The sequence below is a fragment of the Lynx canadensis genome, chromosome B3, assembly GCF_007474595.2.
Source record: "Lynx canadensis isolate LIC74 chromosome B3, mLynCan4.pri.v2, whole genome shotgun sequence".
In the NCBI taxonomy this organism is placed as follows: domain Eukaryota; kingdom Metazoa; phylum Chordata; class Mammalia; order Carnivora; family Felidae; genus Lynx; species Lynx canadensis.
The window spans coordinates 121,867,291-121,892,297 of record NC_044308.2 but is presented as its reverse complement, the minus strand read 5'-3'; the positions used below and the strand labels follow the sequence as shown (position 1 = coordinate 121,892,297).

Sequence of the window (25,007 nt, the reverse complement as noted above, 5' to 3'; positions counted from 1 at the left end):
TGTTTTCTAAATTGAGTCCTAATACTTCCCTGTGAAGGGCACATAGCAGATATTATTGTCTTCATTGTGTAGATAAGAACAGAGATCCAGAGAGGGTGGGTGATTTTGCCAGGTTGCACTGTTGGTAAGTGGTGGAACTGGGACTGATTTCTCTTCTTTCTGCAAATCCATTTTGTCACACTGCTCAGAAGTTACTTCTCTCTTTGACATCTCCATGTCACTGTTCTTACTTCGTGTCAAGCAGAGCATTAAGCAAACAGACGCAGAAATAGATTTACTCTTCTGCCTTACTATTGGACCCACTGAGTTAAAGAATAAAAAAAGAGCCCTACACTTTGGGGAAAAGCATGTTTTGCCCCTTACGTTGTAGGTTGGTAATAACTGCTTATGGAAGCTGATCTGGGGATGGCTAGTCCCTAGAAAGCAACCGTTCTTCTGAGCTGCAGGGAGGAACTGACAGAAATAGCCAGGCTGTACCGGATTAACTGGGCTGCTTCCGTAAAGTCTTTGTGCAGGATGTGAAAAGGTCATATAGAAGAACAAGATCTCTGCATTGTGTTTAAAAGCTAACATATTAGAATCACTTATCTACTTGCTTAATAATTTGTGCAACGAGGATAGCTTCTAGGTAGGCTCTTAACTCAATTTTTATATACTGATTAGTTCATTATAATAAGCTCAGTGAGTTCATAGTCAGCAGGTTAAGTATCAGAGGGTTAACGAGTGAAATTAGACTCCTGTGACAACCAGTTTGTAGTCTCTTACTGTTCAATAGCCCCACGGTGTAGTTTGTAATAGCAATAGTAATCTGCTTTCTAGTAGCAAAGTAGTCTCGGAGTCAGAAGGTAACAGACTTGAGAGAAAACCCTTACCTCAAGCCTTTTTATTTTATAGGAAAACTCTGTTCTATTAAAATGAATAGAAGTTGGGGAGCCTGGGTGGCTCAGTCGATTGAACGTCCGACTTTGGCTCAGGTCATGATCTCTCAGTTTGTGCGTTCAAGCCCCTCATTGGGCTCTGTGCTAACAAACAGCTCAGAGCCTGGAGCCTGCTTTGGATTCTGTGTCTCCCTCTCTCTCTCTCCCCCTCCCCTGCTCATGCTCTGTCTCTCAAAAATAAATAAATGTTAAAAAAAAAAAATAAAATAAATAAAATGAATAGAAGCTCAAGCTACAGAACAAGTATAGATTTCACTTAAATTTTTAACTGGTTGGTAAATATTTGCTAACCTTTCTCATCTATCTCAATAAAGGTTAATTATCAGTGTGATGTCTTCCTCCAATTACTTGTGTCAAAAAAATTTTTTTTAAGTAAGCTCTACCCCCAACATGGTGCTCAAACTCACGACCCCAAGATCAAGAGTTGCATACTCTACCAACTGAGCCAGCTACATGTCCCAACATGTCAAAAAATTTTTAATCCATATTTTCTCATTAACTGATTAAAACTTACAGCCTTTGGTTTTAACTGTAATTTTAACAATGTTGTATTATGGCTATTTGGATTGTATGATAATTTAAAAATTCTCATTTCTCTATCTTTCCTTTAGTTGGGATGAGACTCACTTTGGAAAAATGGGAAGTTATTACATCAACCGTACCTTTTTCTTTGATGTACACCCACCTCTGGGGAAGGTAAGCAGTGTGACGACTGACAGCTCTCTTCAAATGGTTGGAGCAGAGTCTCAATCTTGTATTTAATTCTTGGGTTTGTGGAAAGAAATCCCTGACATTCCAGTCCAGCTGCTTACATGGTAAATCTTTGGTGTTTTTAGGAGTCCTCTGGGCTCAGAAATGGGGAGGCAGTCCATCGACCAATGGATGGATATTTAAAAAATATGGTACAGCTAGCTATACAATGGAATATTATTCATCCGTGAAAAGGAATGAAGTATTGATACATGCTGCAACATAGATGAGTCTTGTAAACATTATGCCAAGTGAAAGATGTCAGACCCAAAAGGCCACATAGTATGATTCCATTTATATGAAATGTCCAGAATAGGCCAATCCACAGAAACAGAAACCAGGTTAGTAGTTGCCAGGGTCTGGTGGGGAAGGACTGGGGGGTGACTGCAAATGGGTATGGGATTTCTTTTGGGGTGATGAAATGTTCTGGAATTAGGTAGAGGTGATGGTTACACAACCTTGTGAGTATGCTGAAAACCACTGAATTGTACACTTGAAAATGGTGAATCTTATGGTATATGGATTTTATCTCAATTCCAAAAACTAAAAGAAATGAAGAGAAGGAACATATTGCATAAAGCAGAGATTGCTTAGGGCAGCTGACTGTCTACAAGGGAGCACAACACCTTTCCCCCTCCCCACTCCCAGCATGCACATTCTTTGACCTATACCTCTCACATGTTTTACAATTAGAAATCCCACAATCCGAATTCATTTTAGTCTTTTAAAAACAACCACCTCTGAGAAAGCTAATGGATCAGCCTTTTCTTCCTAAATGAAGGCTGAGATCATTAGCACCAAGGGGGACAGGAACTCGTCTGTTAGGAAGTTGGGGAGTCATCTTGGAGCATGGAGTACTTGGGGATGAAGGCATGGGTGAGGAGAGACAGGGGTGGTAGGCTGTGATAGGCAGGCTTAGGGGCGCAAGAGCACTGGGTAGGGGCCAGGGAGGGTTGGAGGGGGTGGTGGGATGGTGGCTTATTTCAAAATTAGCTCTGAGCCCACAGGGCACCTGGGTGGCTCGTCAGTTAAGCATCTGACTTCGACTCAGGTCATGATCTCATGGTTCGTGAATTCGAGCCCCACGCTGGGCCCTGTGCTGACAGCTCAGAGCCTGGAGCCTGCTTTGGGTTCTGTGTCTCCCTCTCTCTCTGCCTCTCCCCTGCTTATGTTCTGTCTCTCTCTCAAAAATAAATATTAAATAAAAATTCAAAATTAGCTCTGAGCCCAGAGCCAGAGTGGAAAATATGCCTTGGGGCACCTGGGTGGCTCAGTTGATTAAGTGTCCAACTTCGGCTCAGGTCATAATCTCGTGGTCTGTGGGTTCCAGCCCCGCATCAGGCTCTGTGCTGACAACCCAGAGCCTGGAACCTGCTTTGGATTCTTCTCTCCCTGTCTCTTTGTCCCACCCCCCTATTTGCACTCTCTCTTTCTCTCAAAAATAAATAAACATTCAAAAAAGTTTCAAAAAAAATATTATGCCTCTTTCTGTCTCCTTTTAAAGATAACAGCAATAAAAATCAGAGCAATTGAAAACTTAGTCTGTTTTAGTTATTTTCCATACATTATCTTATATCATCCTCAGAATAAGCTATGAAGTAGATACCATTGTATCTCCATTTTGCCAGTGGGGAAACTGGGGCACAGGGAGGAAAAGAAGTTTGCCATAGGGAGGAAAGCTCCTAAGTGGCAGAGTCAAGGTTTAGGCTGGCTTAGCGTCTACTCTCAACTCTTCTACCACACTGCCTCATGAAACTTGCCTTGTCCTAGTACTCGGATGACATCTGTTACTACCATACAATTAAGCAGTGGAATGTGTTGAATGTTTGCACTGGGCTAGCAGTGGAGGAGATTTTTCCTAGGAGAGCCAGCACAATTTTCCAGCTGGGGACTGCCTGTGTGTTTTTGGAGTCCCCCAGTGCTAAGCACAGTGAAGCATGTGGAATATTGGTTGATTTGTTTTTACTTAAGCCCTCGTTGCTTCACATCCCTGTGTGAAGGGAGAAATGTAAGGCTTCTTTCTAAACCACCCCTGCCCCACCGATTTATCTCCTGATGGTCCTGTGCTCTGCCTGGTTGAAAGAGAGTGATGAACACAGCAGCTTTCATAGGTTCTAAGGCCAAACCAGTCAAAGACTCAGAAAGCCCCTTGAAGTTGCAAATGGGAAGTTTTCTCCTACAGTACTGAGGCTGATACCTGCTACTCCACACTGGCCCCCAGCCCTGGGTTAAAGAAAAATGCCTGCATGTAGTGAAAAATTTGATCTGCACAGAAGAAAGTAAAAGGTCACAAGCTACCTTTCCCCATATTTCTATTAGTTTCTTAAATGTTTTCTTAGAAATTCTTTATACAAATGTGTGTATATTTATACATATACGTGAACAATTGACATGTATAAATCAGACCAGACTAAAATTGTTCAACTTATATTTTAAACATGATAGATCTTAACTTCTTTCCATGTTAGTACATAAAAATGTACTCCATTTTTAAAAAAATTTATTTAATTTATTTTTAATTTGATTATAGTTGACACACAATGTTACATTAGTTTCAGGTATACAACTTAGTGATTTGACAAGTTTATACATCATGCTGTGTTCACAAGTGTAGCTGTGGTGTTACACTGCTATTACAATATCATTGACTGTAGTCCTTATGCTGTGTTTTTTATTCCCATGACTTACTCATTCCATAGATGGAAGCCTGTATCTCCTTCTCCCCTTCACTCATTTTGCCCATCCGTCACCCCGTTCCCTCTAGCAACTGCCAGTTTGTTCTCTGTATTTATAGGTCTGATTCTGTTTTTGTTTGTTCATTTTTTTTAGATTCCATTTATGGGTGGAATCATATGGTGTTTGTCTTCCTTAGTCTGATTTATTTCACTTAGCATAATACTTCCTGGGTGCATCCATGTTGTCTCAAATGGCATGATCTCATCCTTCCTTATGGCTGTTGCAGTCCATTCTTTTTAATGTTGTATATTATTCTATTATACAGATGTGCCGTGAATTATTTTACCCGTCTTCAATTGGTGGGCATTTATGTTTACTTCCAGTTTTCAGACGTTACAAAAGATTTTGCAATGAACGTCCTTGTACATTTATCTTTTCATAATTATTTATGTAGGTGTATCTAAAAGTTTCTTAGGAGCCAAACTAAAGAGTCAAAGGATATGCACACTTAAATTTGTGTTACATATTGCTAAGTTTTTCTGCAAAAATATTATAGCGATATATCTCCTACCAACAGTGTCTGAGCGTTGTTTTCCCTGCACCATTGCCAGCACTGGTATGATCATACTTTCAAAACATTGCCAATTTGAGAATGAAAAGTTGTGTGTCACTGTTTTCATTTGCATGTCTTTATGAGTTGAGTTAAACATTTTCTTCGTATGTTAATTAGCCGTTATTATTTGTTTTCTATGAATTTTCCCATTATTCTAGTAGGGTTTTTATTATTATTTTTATTATTATTATTATTGATTTGAACGAGTTAGTTAGAAAATTAGCTCAGGGCTACTTTGAACCTTAAGGGCTACCCTTTTAACTGTGAGGGAACTGGTGTTTGGCACAGTGCCAGCGTTTGACTTATTGCACTGTCTCTAATCCTCCCAACCCCCTGCAAGGAAGGTTTTATTACTTGTAGCTCAGAGATATTAAGTGTTGTCTGCAATCAGAGAGCTGAGATGCAAACCATCTGTGCATTTCTTCACTCTAGCAGACCAGCCAAGCAGTCTGGGAATTTATACCAGCTCCAGGCGAATTTGTCTTCTGAGATCCCAGGTGGGAAGGGACATCCATTTGATTGTCACCTATTGGTTTTTGTCCATCTAGGTATTTGGATAGTTCTGTCTTTTCAATTCCTTCTCTTATTTTATATTAAATTAGTTATGTTAACTTCTGAGCCCTAGGATTCCTTTTTCTTTTCTTTCTTTCTTTTTTCTTTTTTTTTTTAACAAGGCTTTATAATCATTTATAAGCATTTTGGCTTCTGTTCCTTGCCATGGAATTATAGAGAGTGGAACTGGTTAGAACTAAAGTAAAACAGGAGCTGGTTAGTGATCTAGACCCAGTGGTCCAGACCCACGAGCAGCGTCTCAGGGAGGAACTTTCTCAATACAGCCAATGTCCTCTATCCTTCCACGCAGCCTAAGTGGGGCATAGGGGCCCAGCTAGGGCATTCTGGGGCTGTTAAAAATGCTTGGTATTTGCTGACACTTTTTATGTCTTACCAGCTTCTGATTGCTTGTGTGGAAACTAGACTTTTACACTGTTGATAGCCATGGAAAGATAGACATGAAGGAGCTGATCTTCTTGAACGTTTTGAAGGACTCACAAATCTCAGTCTTAGTATAATAGTTGATTTGTTCTGGTTTGGAACGTGTCAAGGTTGCCCTCCTTTGAAATATTAGAAATAAGAGAAACTGATCTCTGGCCTTTTTGTATTTTTTCCACTGGGACTTTTCTCCTCTGGGAAAGTCTGTCTTAGCATTCTTTTTTCCCTCTGCCCATTCCTAGTATGTAACTCCTTGGCCACTTTTCTCCGTCCTCATTCTGACTTGGAATCTCATTTCCCTTTCAGTGGATCAGTCTTTCGGGAATCAGCCCCTGCCCATGGCTTCCCCCATGAGCTGCCACGTTTTATTTCATAGCAAATGAAAGAAGGCTGAACGAGAGAGCCCCTCACTGGCCTTGCCAGTGGGATTTTTCTTTGTGGGATTTTTCTTCCTAAATGTTCAATCTGCCCTATTCCCAAGAACTTGGCCTCAACACAAGAGAGTATTTGTTTCAAGCAAAGAGCTCTGTGGACAAACGATTCTTTGCTCTGCAACAGCTGCAGGAGAAAATGTCACATTGGCAACTCCTGTGGACAGTTGTCAAGGGAAACCAAGTCTGGGTGCAGCTGGAGGGAAATTCAGGGGACAGAGGAATCTTAAAAGTCTCTCATCATCTTTTTGTTTGTTCTCCTTCTCTCCTCAGATGCTGATAGGTCTTGCTGGCTACCTGAGTGGGTATGATGGTACTTTTTTGTTCCAGAAGCCCGGGGATAAATATGAGCATCACAACTACATGGGAATGAGAGGAGTAAGGCTTCCTGACTTGCTCTAGACTGAACCCCAGGGCCACACTCAGAACATAATAATTGGAAGCCCTGGAGGGTAGCAAATGTAGACAAAGGGACTTTATGTGGCAGTGGAAGGGAAGATGATTGGACCCACATCCTGTAGTAGATATTCAGGCATAGAGATTCAGAACTGGGTGAGTAAGAAGGGAAGGGAGGCCGCAGATAATACCGAGATTGCATAGGTAGGAGCGAGCACACAGTGTCACCTATTGCCTAGCCCATGTGAGGCTTCAGATGTTGAGTTAGAGAGTAACCTAGGATCCAGGCATCCAGGAGTCTCCTGCAGCCCTGACATTGGCCTCAGCACATTGACAGGCTATACATCATCCCTCTCCATGGCCACAACTGCTAGAGCACTGCCTACCTCTGAGGGCCCTTCTTAAGATTTTAGCATCTTTACACCCCTGCCATCAGGCCCCTGCTTCTTTCCCTGTGAAGGGTTCAGGCACCCAAAAGGGGTTTTCCAGTCTTTTAGGGGAGGCTATATGTTTGTCCCCAATCCCAGCACCAGCCTTGATGAAGCATGGCCAGGCCTAAATACCCAACTCTGTGGGGACCCTTATCTGTAGCTAAATGAAACCTGCAAAATCTGACCTCTGACATGGAGCTCTCAAAGCAGGTTGTATTTATTTACAAGCTCCTTAAGGAGTTCAAAACGCTTTGGATAAATGCTGTATGCTTATTTGGGCTAACCATTGGATGATTTGCATGGTCATACCATATTAAACAAGGTTTTCCCCTACCCTCAAGTTCACATTCTTAAGTGATTCTGTGTCTTCCTAGTGACTTTTGAACATCACATAGTGTACGTAATTGGATATAGGTCTGACTCACTATGGACTTACTGTGGAAATTGAGAAGGCCAAATATAACAGCCTTGTATTCTTTCACACTAGGATACATTGCTTTCTATTGATAAAAAGTGGCAACCAAGATGTGAGAGTTTCCATTCCCCCAGCTTGTCTATTTACTTTTGATGGACAGGGTAGGGAGGTGGAGAGAAGGCTGGTGGTTCCAAACAAAACAAAACAAAATACAGCTCTCCAGATACTTAAGTGTCAGGTAATCTTTTTTCCAGAATCAAAATGCAACCTGTAGATTAAAGAGTGATTTCTGGTGTGATCGAAGAAGAGAGCCAAGGGAGAAATAACAAAAATAACATTAGAGTTCTCTAGAATATGAAAACACCTTAGAGAAGTCTTTCTCAACTTGCACCCACAGTTTTGTAATAGAAGCTGATGTTTATTGAGTACCTTGTGTGTGCTAATAAAACTAGCTCATTTAATCTCCAGAGAAAACCTTATGAGGTAGGAACCCTTATTTTTCACATTACATAGATAGGGAGGCTGAGATTCAGAGATACACTAGTTCAAGGTCACAGCTGGCAGTTGATGGGGCAGTCCAACTTCGGAGTCCCTACTTGAAACCACTGTGCCATCCTGCCCACATCTACTTGGCTGAACTTTGCTGATTTCATATCAGTGTTCAAGTTGGTGCTCAGTAGGCACATGAATGTTGCTTGATATGATGATTCACTGTCACACCAGCCCTTTCTTATTTATAGATATTCCAGGTGATTTCAGGTCACCAAGTCACGCCTGCATCAAAGTCCTCCATTTTAAGTTTTTTTAAATGTTTATTTATTTTTTGAGACAGAGAGAGACAGAGCATGAATGGGGGAGGGTCAGAGAGAGGGAGACACAGAATCTGAAGCAGGCTCCAGGCTCCGAGCTGTCAGCACAGAGCCTGACACAGGGCTCGAACTCACGGACTGTGAGATCATGACCTGAGCCAAAGTCGGATGCTTAACCGACTGAGCCACCCAGGTGCCCCAAAGTCCTCCATTTTAAACATTAGTTTGTACCAAGTCAAGTAGGTCTCTGATACTTAGCTTAGTTGGCTGTTTGACTGCTTCTCTTTTCCTTCCATAGTTCTGTGCTTTCCTTGGTTCCTTGCTGGTCCCCTTTGCCTACCTCATTGTATTGGAGCTGTCCAAGTCCCTCCCAGCAGCACTGCTCACTGCTGCCCTTCTCACCTTTGGTAAGTTGTCTTATGCCATATTTCTTAGGAAATTGACTGCCCCAGTATGAATATAGTTAGAAATCAATATATTTAAGGATCCTATCCACGGGCCCAGTAACTTTAGGATTGGGTAAAGTATTACAAATCTTATTTTCTTCACCAGTAATATTTACATATATGAATAGTTGTATGTAGCAAGCCTTTATATTATTAGAGGAGAGAGCTCGCATACATAATCCCAAGGAATAGATTACCTCCAAGTTATCCACATTTGACTTTGGTGTAGATAAGAAGATAAATTTGTGTGTGTGCATGTGTGCATTTATGTATTTGAAGGAGGCTTATGATTCTAATTCTGTTTCTCTCAGGTTACTATAAGTTCGCATTCGGTAACTGATTTCAACTGAATGCAAGTACAGATGTCTCAGAAGTAGCTGGGTGGCAGGAGGTGGCAAAATGAGAACTTAAATATTTTCTGTGGCTATTTCTCACATGGATAAATGAGAGCTGATCCATAGAAATTGATCCTGTGCTGTTCTTGTTTTTGTGAAAGTGAGTTCATGACTTCATAGAATTTACATTTAAAGAAGTCCAGGCCAAGTTAGGTGGGTATTTCATGGGTGAATCTGGCTTTGTTCTGACAGATATATTGCAAGATTATAGGGCCTTTCTATAGAGGATTGTGTCTTTGATTTCCTTTTTCAGTTATTCACCCATTCAGCATTTATTCTTTTTTCATTCCATAACTATTTTTCAAACATCTCCTCTGTGCCATGCCACTTTTTTTGGCCTCAGAGGGTATGCTGATGAGACATTTTGCTGTCATGAAGCTAACCTTCAAGTGGGGCAGATGATAAATAAGCAAGTAAATTAGTAAGTCTGAAATGTAACAACTTCAACAATAGTGCGATGTAGAAAATAGAGTGGTATAGGGGAGAGAGTAATGGGGAGGGATTCTGTTGTAGGTAGGGTGGCCAGTGAGCAGCTCCCTGAGGAGGTGACCTCCTTGAGCAGAGACCTGAGTGAAGCAGAAGATTAACCCATGGAGAGATCTGAGGGATTAACCCATGAGAGATCAGGCAGAGGGAACGGCATGTTCAGTGGTCCTGGTACAGGGCAGCACTTAGTGGTTTCAGGGAACAGTAAGGAGGCCAGTGTGGCCATAGTGGAGTCTGTGAGGCAGAGAGTGCTGGGAGAGGAGGTTGCACAGGGAGGGAGACCGTGCCGGCTTTGGCAGCTGTCATGAGGGGTTGCTTAGTCTGAGTGAGATGGCAAGACTTTGGAGGTTTTAAGCAGGGGCTTGATGTAATGAAATTTTGTTTTAAAAATGATACTTTGGTGCCTGTGTGGAGGATCAGCTCCCAACAGAGACTTCATGTAAATCTAAGACTCTACCCTAGGTATAGGTAGTTTGCGGTTACATAAGCAGGGCGGCAGAATTCCCCGTTTGCTGGTGGAAATGAGGAAGAGCCCTCGTCTCAGGACTGCTCCATCTGATTGAAAGACATGGTCCTTTCTTGGGTCATGGGTCTGAAAGCAGTGTGAGATACAGTTTCCTACTCCTGGGCTTCGGTGTACCCCAAAGCTGTGGCCTTCCACCTCCCTGGTGACTCAGTGGCTTATCTGGTCTTGACTGCATAAATGCTTACATGCGATTAAGTGTAAGGGGCACTATTTCTTATTGTTGGGGTGTTTGGTTCTCAGAGGGGCCCATCTCTGATTCTACATTTTTGACCACTGAGCTCATGTTTTTCAGACACAGGATGCCTCACTCTGTCCCAGTACATCCTCCTTGACCCCATCTTGATGTTCTTCATCATGGCTGCTATGCTGAGCATGGTCAAGTACAACTCCTGTGCCAACAGGTCAGAAACACCATCTTTTCAGGGGTTGGCATGGGGGTGGGGTCAGAAGCTGTGGAAACTCCAAAATTTCTATAATGGCCAGAGACAGGGTAGATGCCTTCAGGACTTGTCTTAAAGCTGAACTTAAGGCAAGCATACTTTTTTTTTTTTTTTAGAACTTAGATTGCCCATTTTAGATCATAAAAATATATTTTAAAATGTTTTCTATGTATTTTTGCCTTACATGAGATTAAGAAAATGTCAGTTGTCTTTTTTAAGAGTATTATTATTATTTTTACAATGGGGTGGATTTGGGTAGGGGTTTGTGGATATCATGGGGGAGTCCTAGTGCCTTCCCCCACCCCACCATTTCCTTTCCTTTCCTTTCCTTTTCTTTTCTTTTCTTTTCTTTTCTTTTCTTTTCTTTTCCTTCTTTTCTTTCTTTCTTTCTTTCTTTCTTTCTTTCTTTCTTTCTTTCTTTCTATATGAAATTTATTGTCAAATTGGTTTCCATACAACGCCCAGTGCTCATCCCAACAGGTGCCCTCCTCAATACCCATCACCCACCCTCCCCTCCCTGCCACCCCCCCATCAGCCCTCAGTTTGTTCTCAGTTTTTAAGAGTCTCTTATGTTTTGGCTTTCTCCCACTCTAACCTCTTTTTTTTTTTAACCCCACCATTTTCTAAGCCACCCCTTGGCACCAAAGATGGTTAGGAGATCCCAGGGCATTTCTTTATCTTTCTTCTTTATCTTTTCTTCTTTTTCTTCCACATTCTCTGTCCCAGAGGGGAGGGCATCAGGACATAAACTGCCTGGGAACTATTTGTGTCCCTACCCTCAGTGGTTGCATCCAGTCCCAACCTACCAATGGGAGTAACATATATAAAGTTTGACTTAAATGATCCATACCCATCAAGAGGACTGGTCAGTTCTGGAGCTGTTCTGGAGGGTCTGGTCTTCCTCCAGAATAGTCTTTTCCAGATCATCCTTCTGCCCCTAGAGAGTAGAGTAGGTTATTCATTCTATTCAAACCAAATGAGCTGACTTTAACTAGGCTTTTCCAGGAGTCAACTTGGTTTCACCATGGCCAGGCTCATTAAATTATGTTATGCTAATAAAGCCGGATCCAGTGACTACCATCTCCCTGTGGTTTTGGGTTATCTTCTCCTTCTACCACATACACTTCTACCTGCCATTTCTTGAATACATACTATGTGCCAGGTTACTGTGTGAGAAGCTGGAGGTACAGAGGTACACAGGTCTCGCAGTTAAGGAACCTTCACTCTGGCTGGGGAGGCAGCCAGCTAATCAGAAAATCACGGCACAGAGTGCTGTAAGTATGACAAACCTTGGAAGCAACTGCCGGGGTTAGGACCATGCTCCATCCACCACTTGCTGGCTGTACTGCTTACCCTCTCTGTACCTCGATTTTCTCCTGTGTGAAAAGAAGATAATAATATCTACCTCCATGTGCTTATAGTGAAGGTTAAAGAGTTTATACGTGTAAAGTGCTTGGAACAGCACCTGACACATAGTAAGCACTCAATAATTGCTGGCTTTTCAAGGTCCACAGGTGACACCAAGGAGATGGCTGACTGAATCAGTGGGATTCTCTGGATTTTCTTTTTCTTTCTTCTTGACTGGTCACTACTAAAGAATAAGCCTGCTTACTTTGAAAGCTATGACCCCTCTCCCCAGAAAAATACCCTCCTCACTGTCGCATGGCTTCCTGCATGTGACCACATCCTCCTTGGAGCCAAGTCATGGTCCCCTGAGGTTAGGGGCCCTCAAGAAGGATGGCAGGCACAGCCTCTCAGAGTCACAGAACCTCTGCCCTTCCCCACTATTGCTGTTGCTTTTGAGTTTGGTCCCAGCTGCCAAACTGAACTCTGTGTCTTGTTGGTTTTCAGGCCCTTCTCTGCCCCCTGGTGGTTCTGGCTCAGCCTGACTGGCGTTAATCTGGCTGGTGCTTTAGGGGTCAAGTTTGTTGGCCTCTTTATCATCCTGCAAGTGGGGTGGAACACCATTTCAGACCTTTGGCACCTGTTTGGAGACCTCAGTCTTTCAGTGGTGAGAACTCAAGTGCTTGTAGAAATGTCATTGCTCCGTGGTGTTGCTCAGCAGAGCCAGGGGCATTTCTCTGCCTTTGGTGCAGGTGATGGAGTGGCTGTATTCTGGGCCCGAGGTGGGATCCATCTGGCCACTGTCCGTAGGCAGCGTGACAGCAGAAAGTAGGCCATGGCTGAGAAGCTGGAGAGGTGTAAAGGGAGAGGATGAACTAACATCCTTGGAATTTTCTTTTGGCATTTGTTTCTGTGATATTTTTCAAATACTCTACAAACTATCTAGCCACGGGATTCTGTCCAGCTGGGCTCAGACGCTGGCTGCATGGGATGCTAGGTCAATTGGGTAGGATGACTTTCTGAACTCACAATTTTCTTTTTCTCACCCAAGGTCTCCAGATTTGGAGGCCAATAAGGGCCTTTAGAGTTTATTACTTTAGAGTTTATTAGCTGATTCTGTGCCAAGCACTGTGCAGAATGCTTTAGTTCATTATCTCATTTACCTCCCATAACAGTCCTATGAAGTAGGTAGTTATTACCTTCTCCTTACAAATGAGGAAATCAAGACCTAGAGAGGTAATTATGTTCCCAAGACCATACAAGAGTAAAACGTAGATCTAGGATTCAGACTTAGGGGAAGTTGATTCCAGGCCTGAACTACTTTGCTATAACGCTTCTCCATCACCTCTGAGCCAAAGTTCCAAGTTCATTTATTCATTCAGAAAATATAGACAGACTACCCTTTAAGTGTGAAGCATGGAATATACAGATGAATAAAATAAGGATTCCTGTTCTCCAGAGACAATGGAGAGAGAAATAATTAAACAGGCAATTACAGTCCAGCCAAAAAGTGCTGTGAGAGCACAGAGGAGAGTATGAGCCCAGGTCATGTGGTCCAGGAAGGCTTCTGGGAGGAGGCTGAGACCTGATGTTAAGATAAGGAGCAATTATGTGTGTGATGGGTGGGGCTGGCATAGTACTGGAAGCACGGTGACCATGCAGAGGGGACTAATGAGTGATGAGGCTGAAGATGCACGCAGTGTCTTGCTGTTGGCACAGTGCTGGGCTGAGGTCCTGGGTGAGGGCCCGGGCAGGTAGCAGAGGGCTGGCCCATGTTCAACCCCCTGCAGTGCTTAGGTGGTGGGGTGTTATGAAAAGGCTAGGGTTTCCACATACTCTTTCTCGTTGGCTGTTAGTTTTTCCATCTTTTATGATTTTGATTGATACATAAAAACCCATGTATAAGGTGCATATAAGGTATAAGGTAGAATAAAGCCCCATTTGCCCAGTACCCCGCACTGGCTCTGTTTGCAGGTGACCGTGGGAAAACACCTGACTGCTCGCATCCTGTGCCTCATAGTGCTGCCCCTGACTCTCTACACAGCCACTTACGCTGTTCACTTCATGGTGCTGAACAAAAGGTACAGCAGAGCCTTTCTAGCCTCTCGCTTATAGTCTTCCTCTTGCCTCTAAGCCCATGGGGGGGGGGGCATGTGATCTCCTGGGTCTGTGGTTGGGATATTAAAGAGACGGATAGGTTTTACCTGTTTGTTTCCTCCTATGTTCTATCTTCTGGGTATCCAGAGGGCTCAGAAAAGCAAGCACCCTGACCTGAAGGAAGAGGAGAATTTCCCAATAGCCAAGCTTCCCCTTATCCCTAAACAGAGTCCCTGTGTTTAACAGGGATGGGCCAGAATAAGTTGTGTGGTTGGAGGATAATTATCACAGCAATACCAGCAGCAGCTCCCATTTAACAAGTAGATACTACTTAATGTAGTATACTACATTACTCCCATTTACATACTCCCATTTAACAAGTAGATACTACTTAATGGAGGCTACACCACTCCATTGTAATTCTCTTAAACTGATTGTACAGAACTCTTCCTAGGGTTCCCGGGAAATTGCAGTTTCCCTCCATGAACTTGTCTCTCTTCTCCTTTCCCCACAGTGGTCCTGGTGATGGCTTCTTCAGTTCTGCCTTCCAGGCCCGGCTTTCAGGCAACAACCTTCATAATGCTTCCATCCCTGAACGTGAGTATCTCTTGGCCTTTATGAAAGTAGAAGGGCAGAATCCTTTCTGGAGAGGTGAATTGGAAAAGACATGTATGATAGCTTGAGTTATTTTAGCCTATAGATGGTGAACTGGGAGAAAGATCCAGTTAGATCTGGTACAGGCAGGCACTCAAGAGTGACTTGGGACACAGGGTGGAGAAAGACACCCTGAGTAGCGAGCTCTTTGCTGCTAAAGAATGACTTATTTGTGACTGTGGAAGCATCCAAGTAAGCTCTGTGGGAAGCCAGCCAGAGAGAATCTGGTGAAAGGGCAAGGCTGTCCAGTGCTAGTGGTCAGTTTCCACCATGGTATCCTGTGACTCACATCCATCCAGTTATTCACAGATCAGAACTGAGCACATGTTTGCCACATTGGAGGCTGTAGATAGACGCCCTCCAGAGGATAGGATCTGGTGACTGTATGTGTTAAATATATAAAGAGGGAACACAGAGCTATGTGAATTGAAGGGTGCAAGAGATCACTTCTGCTAGAGGGTTGGAGGGCATCATGGGCTCATAGACTGAGTTGCCTTGGAGTCAGTCTCTGGAAGAATGGGTAGATTTGAATGGGTAGAAAGGGAGGAGAGGGCATATAGGGCATAGGGGATAGCATGATCAAGGCCAAGAACAGGACACAACATAAGGTGCAGATTATCCACAGAGAAGGACTGGAAGATCAGGCTGAAAGGATAAGTTGGGCCCAGATTATGAGGGTTTGAAACATTTGGGTGTTTGACTTCATAAACAGACATTGGAGATTCAGTGGGGGCCTTTGAGTAGGGAAGAGGACAGGAAGGCTGTGCTATAGGGAGGTGACACTGATGACAAAGTATAGGATGGCAAGGGACGGGGGGGGGGGGATTGGAGGCAGAGGATACCCCCTGGACTTGAGCTGGGCGTCATGGCAGCAGCCGTAGGAGTAGGGCCGATGGGCATGTAGAGGGGAGATCGGACATGGAAAGAGGAGGAAAGATGTCACTGAGGACTTGAGCCCAGATAATTGTCTCTTGGAGGCATGACTGTCTTTTAGTCTCTCCAGTGCTTTGTACAGTGCCTAGAACACAGGGGGCCCACCAAGACCATGGATAGAATGAGAGATTGGAAAGCAGGTTAAAAATTGGTTTACAAAGACAAACATTGAGTTCTGCTGTAGAGAGTTTGACTGAAACGCTTGGAGAAATCCATGCAATGGGGCCAGTGGGCTTGGAGCTGATGCTTTCAAAGCAGAAATCAGCCAGCTAAAGGAGTAATTGATACTGTGACGGTGGCCAATGTCTGTACGGAAACTGTAGAAAGAGAAAGAGAACAGGGTTGAAGTCAGGTCACCGGGGAATGCAGGAAGAAGGGGGTTAGGAAAGTCTGTAGAGGACAGTCTATGAGGGAGTGTGAATTGAAAAGGGAGAACAGAGCATTTCAAGAAGCAAAGATGGTCATCAGTGTATAGGGCTGCATATGTTAGCCTGAGTGAGAACATAGAAAAATGGAGTTGTGGGGTTTAGCAGATTCCTACCCGGTATTTAAAAGGCTTAGATCAGCTGTGATCTCTTCCATCGAGCCAGACTCTTCTTACTCTTTGCATGGGAATTCATCCTACTCTGCTCTGGGCTCCCCCCATGTCACATATTGTTACTCCTTTACTGGAGCATTTGCCCATTGTCCTGTGTTCATTAGTGTGTATAGCCACCTTCGCCAAGACTGGGCTCTCCCAGGGCCACAGCCAGGCCTCCTCCAGCTTTGGATCCACTGTGTAATTGGCACAAAGGAAGAATGAACAAAGGAAGATGGGAGTAGCCTATCACTGGCAGAGTGAGACCTGTGTCAGTGGACGGGGGTTGGCAGGGCAGCCAGATTACAAGGGACTGAGAAGAGGGACAGTAAGAAGGAAAAGAGGCTTCTCAGTAATCCAGGGCCTGCAAGGAGAGGGGATGTTCTTGGGTAAACTATTTACTCTGTTTTTTTGTTTTGTTTTTTTTTTCAATTCAGAGTTAAAAAGAAAAACAACGAACACCGTTGAACTTTATTATATAGTATTAGATTCAAAAGACACAAAAGGATTTCGCAAAAGTAAAAATTATTTATTTATTATTTTAAAAATATAATTTATTGTCAGATTGGCTTACATACAACACCCAGTGCTCATCCTGACAAGTGCCCTCCTCAGTGCCCATCACCCATTTCCCCCGCCCCCATCCCCGTTTGTTCTCTGTATTTAAGAGTCTCTTGTGGTTTGCCTCCCTCCCTCTCTGTTTATAACAAATTTTTCCCCTTCCCTTCCCCCATGGTCTTCTGTTAAGTTTCTCAAGATCCAAAGTGAAAATTATCTTAACAGTCTATCATAACATTATACCTATCTTGAAGAATATTCTAGGTAGGACATGAAATGTCTTCTTTATTCTGTTGATTGTATGTGTAGACTTTGACTGAAGGACAGTCTGTTTCTAATCTTTTGCTGTTAGAAATAGTGCTTTGATTATTATAGTGCACTGTTAATACCAGCTGCTTCTGAAGTCCTGAGGAGGGAAGAGGGGGTGAGGGCATTGGTAAGACCCTGTAGCGAACTCCCACTTGAGTTGATGAAATTGGAGGGTAACTTCGCATCTTGCTTTAGGTGGTCACGGGCCCAGTGGAGTCTGTTAGAGGGTCGGTGAGTTCTTTGGCTTCAGGGGCTCCTCCCAGTCAGGGGCAGTCGAGCCACTGTGCCAGCTCACACCCTTCACTGTCTTCCTTCCTCCCAGATCTGGCCTATGGCTCTGTGATAACCGTGAAGAACCTGCGGATGGCCATCGGCTATCTCCACTCCCACAGGCACCTCTACCCCGAGGGCATCGGCGCCCGCCAGCAGCAGGTGAGAGAGCCTTTTGTATTGCAGCAATACCAGAGTGTTTCATGTGACTGAACCCACTGTTCTTTCTTGCCCCGCTGTCCTTTACCTTCGTTGTTGTTTTCCCCACTTGAAACAGGCTTCCTCCTGCACCCTCCTGCTCTTTCCTCTAGCTAGCTCCAGCTTCTTGAGACTTCAGCGTAGGTGTTCCCTCTGATTACCATGACCCACCTCCACTCGATACTGTGGTAGGTGCCTCTCGCATGAGAGGCTTGCCTGGCATGCTTTGTAAGCCTATGTGATAACTCTCTCCACATTGAGTTGTGAGTGCTTCCTTCCGTCTCTCTGCTACTTGATGGCCATTTCCTGATGGTGCAAGCACCTAGCACAGTGCCTGGCATGCCATGGATGATGAGTCAAGTATTGTGGTTACAAACACAGACCGGGAACCAGACTAGATTATCTGGGTTTGAATCCTGGTTCCACTAGAATATGACTTTGAGCAAGTTACTTAACCTTTCTGTGCTTCAGTATCCTCATCTTTAAACTGAGGAAAATAAATAGTGCCTTTCTCCATCATGGCATTGCTGTGTAGATTAAAAGTATGAGATAATATGTGTGACATGCACCCTGGGGGATTAGCCACGACTATTACCTGAGTGAGTGACACTGTGTCCATGTCACGGTGTCGGGTGTGGCTGTGGTGGACAGTGCCTGAGAGGGAGGAGCAGGATGTCGGGAGAGTTTGGGGAGGCCAGGTTGTGTAGAGGCCTTCCATGTTACAGTAGATTTGATTTTGTTCTGTGGACACTGGCGAGGCGTTGAGATTTATTAAGGCATGATAATATGTGATTAGATTTTTAGGTTAGAAAGGTAACTCCAGCAGGAGGGTAATGGATTGAAAGGAAGAGCAGACTGGAGGCAAGGAACCAGTTAGGGTGCAATAATCATGACAGAGGATGATGAATGGAGGCAAAGACCATGGATAGAGGTGGGAATTGATTCAGGAAACACTTTACAGGTCAAGTGTTAGAGCCCCCAAACTGGTGGCTGTCAGGGATGAGCTATGTCTAAGTCTGTAGGTTGGTCAAGGTGTATGTGTGATAATGCTATTTCACCATAGTCAGAAATGGAGGAGGAAGAATAGCTCTGGAGATGACTTTCCTTTGTGTATTTTAGGTTGTGGGCTTGTCTTCAGGAAAGAGATCTGAGTGTGTAGCACATGGGTGTCAGCAACACAGAAGGATGTGTGGCATTGCCCCAAAAGGGTGTGCAGAGGGAGGAGAGCCAGCAAAGGAGCCCTAGGGAGCAGCAATACTTAGGCAGTGGTAAGAGGTGCTCCCAGGGGCACTAGTAGAAGAGGCTGAGAAGGAAGTTGTGAACAGGGAGGTTGGAGGAGAGTACAGGACAGACAGTGTCCCTAGGAGGAGGGGTGGTCAGCAGTTCAGGTGCTGCAAAGGCCTCAGAGAAGGTGAGGGCTAAGAAAGAGGTCTTTGGATGGCAGTAAAGGGCCTCGTAACTAACTGAGATCACTTCTGAAAAGTGGTGGGGCCAGAAGTCTCAGCCACAGTGACAGGGAGTGGAGGGGAGGGGAGGTGCGCAGGCTCCAGGGCAGGCTGTTGTTCTGAGAAGCTGGGAGTGACATTTCTCTTCCTGAAAAATGACCAGTATCTTTACTTTGCAAAAAAGTTTTGCTTTTCAAAATTCCTTATTATTATTTCCTTAATTTACTAGTGTACCAGAAAGTTGACCCAGAGTGTTGGGTGTCAGTATCAGTTTCTCATTCCTGATTCTCCATTTGTTTCTAGCACTTTAGAACCCACTGGAGAGCTTTTAAAACATTCTGATGCCTGGGCACCACACAGCACCTCTGACTCCATTAATCTGGGATGGAGCCCATTCGTTGTGCCTTTGTTTTGGTTTGAGGCTCTCCAGAAGAGTCATTATGTATAGTCAGGGCAGAAAACCATAGCTCACCCTTCTATGGGGAGCTGCTGCTATCTTGTACAAGGTAAAGTTACAGACATGGTGGCCAGGAACATCTACACTGTACAGAGGGAGAGAAGGACCCTGTCATGCTAGTCCTAGGGTTACACACTTGTGGCCCATACATGGAGGTGTGATGTCATGATGGTAGTGTGGAGGGAGCATGTGGGGGCCAAGGAGTGGACGAGTCTGGCTCTGTCATGTCCTAATCACACTAAGCCTTTCTGAGCCTGTTTCTTCATCTGCCAACTGGGGGATTGGACTAAATCACCTCTCGTGACCCTCACTGCCCTGGGATTTAATGTCTTGTCAACAACTCTAAGTGTCCATTTTTAAATATTAAAAAAAAAAAGTTTTTTTTAATGTTTTATTTATTTTTAAGAGAGAGAGAGAGAGAAAGACAGAATGAAAATAGGGGAGGGGCAGAGAGAGAGGGAGACACAGAATCCAAAGCAGGCTCCAGGCTTTGAGCTGTCAGCACAGAGCCCGGGTACAGGGCTTGAACTCATGTTCTGTGAGATCATGACCCGAGCCGCAGTCAGACACTTAACCGACTGAGTCATCCAGGCACCCCTAAATATTTTTAAAGTATAACATTTATAAAATTGAGAAATATAGAAAAGTAAAAAACGAAACAAAAACAAAACCAAAAAACCCCCAAAAGATAAAAGCTACACATAATTCTGGAAGATTTTTTATCCACATGACTTGGTGCACAACATTCTGTTGTTAGAGGATACCAGCGTTTCTTGGAGACCTTGTGTTATTGAAAAATGCATTCTAAAAACAAATGTTTGGCTGGGAAAAAGAGGCCGTGGACTATACTCACAATAAAGAAGTAATTTTTCTTACAGGAATTTTACTAATAATAGGTTTTATTTAAAAAAAATACACAGAGGGGCGCCTGGGTGGCGCAGTCGGTTAAGCGTCCGACTTCAGCCAGGTCACGATCTCGCGGTCCGGGAGTTCGAGCCCCGCGTCAGGCTCTGGGCTGATGGCTCAGAGCCTGGAGCCTGTTTCCGATTCTGTGTCTCCCTCTCTCTCTGCCTCTCCCCCATTCATGCTCTGTCTCTCTCTGTCCCAAAAATAAATAAAAAACGTTGAAAAAAAAAATTTTAAAAAAAATAAAATAAAAAAAATAAAAAAAAATAAAAAAAAAATACAGAGAGTACACACACATAACCACCAGAAAAATCTTAAGATCCATAAGCAAATCTAAGGTGGACTCTGTATATCTGTGTTCAGGAGTATGGACTTACTTTCTCTATGGCTGCCAAAATATTTTAGTTTCTTGTATATTCTTAATACCATTAGTCCTAATTTTTTTTTCTGAGAATGTAAAAGCCACCAAAACAAATTGGCCATAATACATGCATATTTTTTTCCTTAAATGCTAATTCCAAATCTCTTTGCAAGTAAATCAGTCATGTTTTGTCCAATTGGAGTTATAAAAACTCACTTTGTAAGTATTTCTGTTGTCTCTGGGTATTTATGTTCTTGTTTACATAATTGGCATAATTGTTTGTTAGATGGTCTCTATCCTGGGAGCATTGGAATTAGCTGCCTTGGTTTGAATCATGTCTCTCCATTGATAGGCTGTGGTGACCTTTAACAAATTACTTAACCTTAGTTTCCTTATAATTAAGGTGGGGATAACCAAAGTACCTATAGCATGGAGATAAGACGTGCCTGGTGCTTAGAATAGTACCTAGTGATAAATGGCAGCCATTTTCAGCATCAGCATTTTTTTTTAATTTTTTTTATTTTTTTAAAACTTTTTTTTTTTTTTTTAATTTATTTTTGGGACAGAGAGAGACAGAGCATGAACGGGGGAGGGGCAGAGAGAGAGGGAGACACAGAATCGGAAACAGGCTCCAGGCTCCGAGCCATCAGCCCAGAGCCTGACGCGGGGCTCGAACTCACGGACCGCGAGATCGTGACCTGGCTGAAGTCGGACGCTTAACCGACTGCGCCACCCAGGCGCCCCTTAATTTTTTTTATTTTTAAAAAAAAATTTTTTTTTTCAACGTTTATTTATTTTTTGGGGACACAGAGAGACAGAGCATGAACGGGGGAGGGGCAGAGAGAGAGGGAGACACAGAATCGGAAACAGGCTCCAGGCTCTGAGCCATCAGCCCAGAGCCTGACGCGGGGCTCGAACTCACGGACCGCGAGATCGTGACCTGGCTGAAGTCGGACGCCCAACCGACTGCGCCACCCAGGCGCCCCCAGCATCAGCATTTTATAAGCCTTTTCCTATGCTGGTAAAAAATGCTCAGAGATGTTTCCTGTGGCTGTGTAATATTCTGTCCTGGGACATACCATCATGTTAACTATTCCTCTAGTGACATTTATACTGTTTTCAAATTTTTGCTGTTAGATTCATCACAGTGTTACAGGCATGTTCACATGCATATACACACATTTAATTTTTAAAAAATCTGTATATAGGATGGCTGTGGGCTAAAACTTCAGGCTTCTAGGATGAGATATTTATGGAGCTTTTTAGTTTCATTTGGCCACATTCTAGAAAATATAGCATGAATTTTTCATTTAGAAAGTTTGAGGCATGGTCTTAATTACTTTTTTTTTTAAGGTTTTTTTTTTTTTTTTTTTTTTTTTTTTTTTTTTTTTTTTTTTTGAGAGAGAGTGTGTACATGTGAGGGAGGAGAAGAGAGAGAGGGAAAGAGAATCCCATGCAGGCTGTGTGCTGCAGAGCCTGATGTGGAGGTTGAACCCACAAGCAGTGAGATCATAATCTGAGCGGAAATCACAAGTTGGACACCTAATAGACTGAGCCACCCAGGCATCCCTTAATTACTTCTTAAAATGCACTAAATCCTCTTTGTATGCTGGAGACTATGTTATACAAGGTATCATGGCTCCTCCTCTAGGTGGCTGAAACTTTAAAGACAAGATGCAGAAAGATATGAAGAGACAAATCAAAAAGGCTGTTGTGGGAGAAACCTCTAAATGCAGATGGAAGGAGAGAATCTTACCAGTGTTACTTCTGAACCCCATTGGGAAACATGGCCCCTCGGGTCAGCAGCTCGGGATTCTGAAAGAGGCTTAGGCAATGTTGATTTGTTGTTGATTGTCCTGTGGCTGTGCCGATAGTGATGGTATTCTCCCCCCTACCTCCTCCCACCCCTTCCCCTCAGGTCACCACCTATTTGCACAAGGACTACAACAATCTGTGGATTATCAAGAAACATAATACAAATGCAGGTAATACGGTAGGGAACTAAGTGATGTCTCTTGTGTTATTGCTCACTCTGAGCCATTTTTAACATTTCTCATGCCTTCAAATGGTACAGAGGTGGGATCTCCTGATCATTCTTGGGCAATACCTTTTTTTTTTTTTTTTTAATATATATGAAATTTATTGACAAATTGGTTTCCATACAACACCCAGTGCTCATCCCAAAAGGTGCCCTCCTCAATACCCATCACGCACCCTCACCTCCCTCCCACCCCCCATCAACCCTCAGTTTGTTCTCAGTTTTTAACAGTCTCTTATGCTTTGGCTCTCTCCCACTCTAACGTCTTTTTTTTTTTTTTCCTTCCCCTCCCCCATGGGGTCCTGTTAAGTTTCTCAGGATCCACATAAGAGTGAAACCATATGGTATCTGTCTTTCTCTGTATGGCTTATTTCACTTAGCATTACACTCTCCAATTCCATCCACGTTGCTACAAAAGGCCATATTTCATTTTTTCTCATTGCCACGTAGTATTCCATTGTGTATATATACCACAATTTCTTTATCCATTCATCAGTTGATGGACATTTAGGCTCTTTCCATAATTTGGCTATTGTTGAGAGTGCTGCTATGAACATTGGGGTACAAGTGCCCCTATGCATCAGTACTCCTGTATCCCTTGGGTAAATTCCTAGCAGTGCTACTGCTGGGTCATAGGGTAGGTCTATTTTTAATTTTCTGAGGAACCTCCACACTGCTTTCCAGAGCGGCTGCACCAATTTGCATTCCCACCAACAGTGCAAGAGGGTTCCCGTTTCTCCACATCCTCTCCAGCATCTATAGTCTCCTGATTTGTTCATTTTGGCCACTCTGACTGGTGTGAGGTGATACCTGAGTGTGGTTTTGATTTGTATTTCCCTGATAAGGAGCGACGCTGAACATCTTTTCATGTGCCTGTTGGCCATCCGGATGTCTTCTTTAGAGAAGTGTCTATTCATGTTTTCTGCCCATTTCTTCACTGGGTTATTTGTTTTTCGGGTGTGGAGTTTGGTGAGCTCTTTATAGATTCTGGATACTAGCCCTTTGTCCGATATGTCATTTGCAAATATCTTTTCCCATTCGGTTGGTTGCCTTTTAGTTTTGTTGGTTGTTTCCTTTGCTGTGCAGAAGCTTTTTATCTTCATAAGGTCCCAGTAATTCACTTTTGCTTTTAATTCCCTTGCCTTTGGGGATGTGTCGAGTAAGAGATTGCTACGGCTAAGGTCAGAGAGGTCTTTTCCTGCTTTCTCCTCTAAGGTTTTGATGGTTTCCTGTCTCACATTTAGGTCCTTTATCCATTTTGAGTTTATTTTTGTAAATGGTGTGAGAAAGTGGTCTAGTTTCAACCTTCTGCATGTTGCTGTCCAGTTCTCCCAGCACCATTTTTTTTTTTTTTAAACTTTTTTTTTTTTTAATTTTTTTTTTTTCCCAACGTTTATTTATTTTTTGGGGGGACAGAGAGAGACAGAGCATGAATGGGGGAGGGGCAGAGAGAGAGGGAGACACAGAATCGGAAACAGGCTCCAGGCTCTGAGCCATCAGCCCAGAGCCTGACGTGGGGCTCGAACTCACGGACCGCGAGATCGTGACCTGGCTGAAGTCGGACGCTTAACCGACTGCGCCACACAGGCGCCCCGCAGCACCATTTGTTAAAGAGGCTGTCTTTTTTCCATTGGATGCTCTTTCCTGCTTTGTCAAAGATGAGTTGGCCATACGTTTGTGGGTCTAGTTCTGGGGTTTCTATTCTATTCCATTGGTCTGTGTGTCTGTTTTTGTGCCAACTTGGGCAATACCTTTACTGAGGTCAATTATCCTTTCAACAGTTATTTTTTGAGCACCTACTATGTTCCAAGCACTGCAGTCAACATAGGAGATAAGCAGTGAGCAAGACGGATAAGATCTCACTCTTGACAGCTGTCATTTTGAAGCTAGAGAGCGGGGCCAAGGTTCAGGCTTAATCCAGAACTGGTTGCCTGGACTTGCTGCCAGGGGCTGGTCAAGTAGCCCCAACTGAGGGCACATGGTAGCTGCTGTCCTTTCTAATTGAGAGCACACCAAGCCTTGCAGACCCCAGCATATGGTGCAGCTCAAGTTGTCTTGATCTGAGGGCCTGTGGCTGGGCTCATCTAGCCTGGTGCTTAGCCCCTCACTCAGTACCTG

At 43.6% G+C, this 25,007-nt stretch overlaps 1 protein-coding gene across 1 annotated transcript in view; it reads left to right on the top strand.

Moving 5' to 3' along the window:
• Positions 1-25,007, top strand: part of POMT2 (protein O-mannosyltransferase 2) — a 45,866-nt gene that overhangs the window by 4,878 nt on the left and 15,981 nt on the right. Inside the window, exons 2-10 of the mRNA XM_030319662.1 lie at positions 1,550-1,634; positions 6,672-6,776; positions 8,748-8,856; positions 10,595-10,703; positions 12,594-12,753; positions 14,061-14,167; positions 14,698-14,780; positions 17,537-17,646; positions 22,770-22,836. Coding sequence (XP_030175522.1) covers positions 1,550-1,634; positions 6,672-6,776; positions 8,748-8,856; positions 10,595-10,703; positions 12,594-12,753; positions 14,061-14,167; positions 14,698-14,780; positions 17,537-17,646; positions 22,770-22,836 — 935 coding nt within the window. The remainder of the gene's footprint in view (positions 1-1,549; positions 1,635-6,671; positions 6,777-8,747; positions 8,857-10,594; positions 10,704-12,593; positions 12,754-14,060; positions 14,168-14,697; positions 14,781-17,536; positions 17,647-22,769; positions 22,837-25,007) is intronic.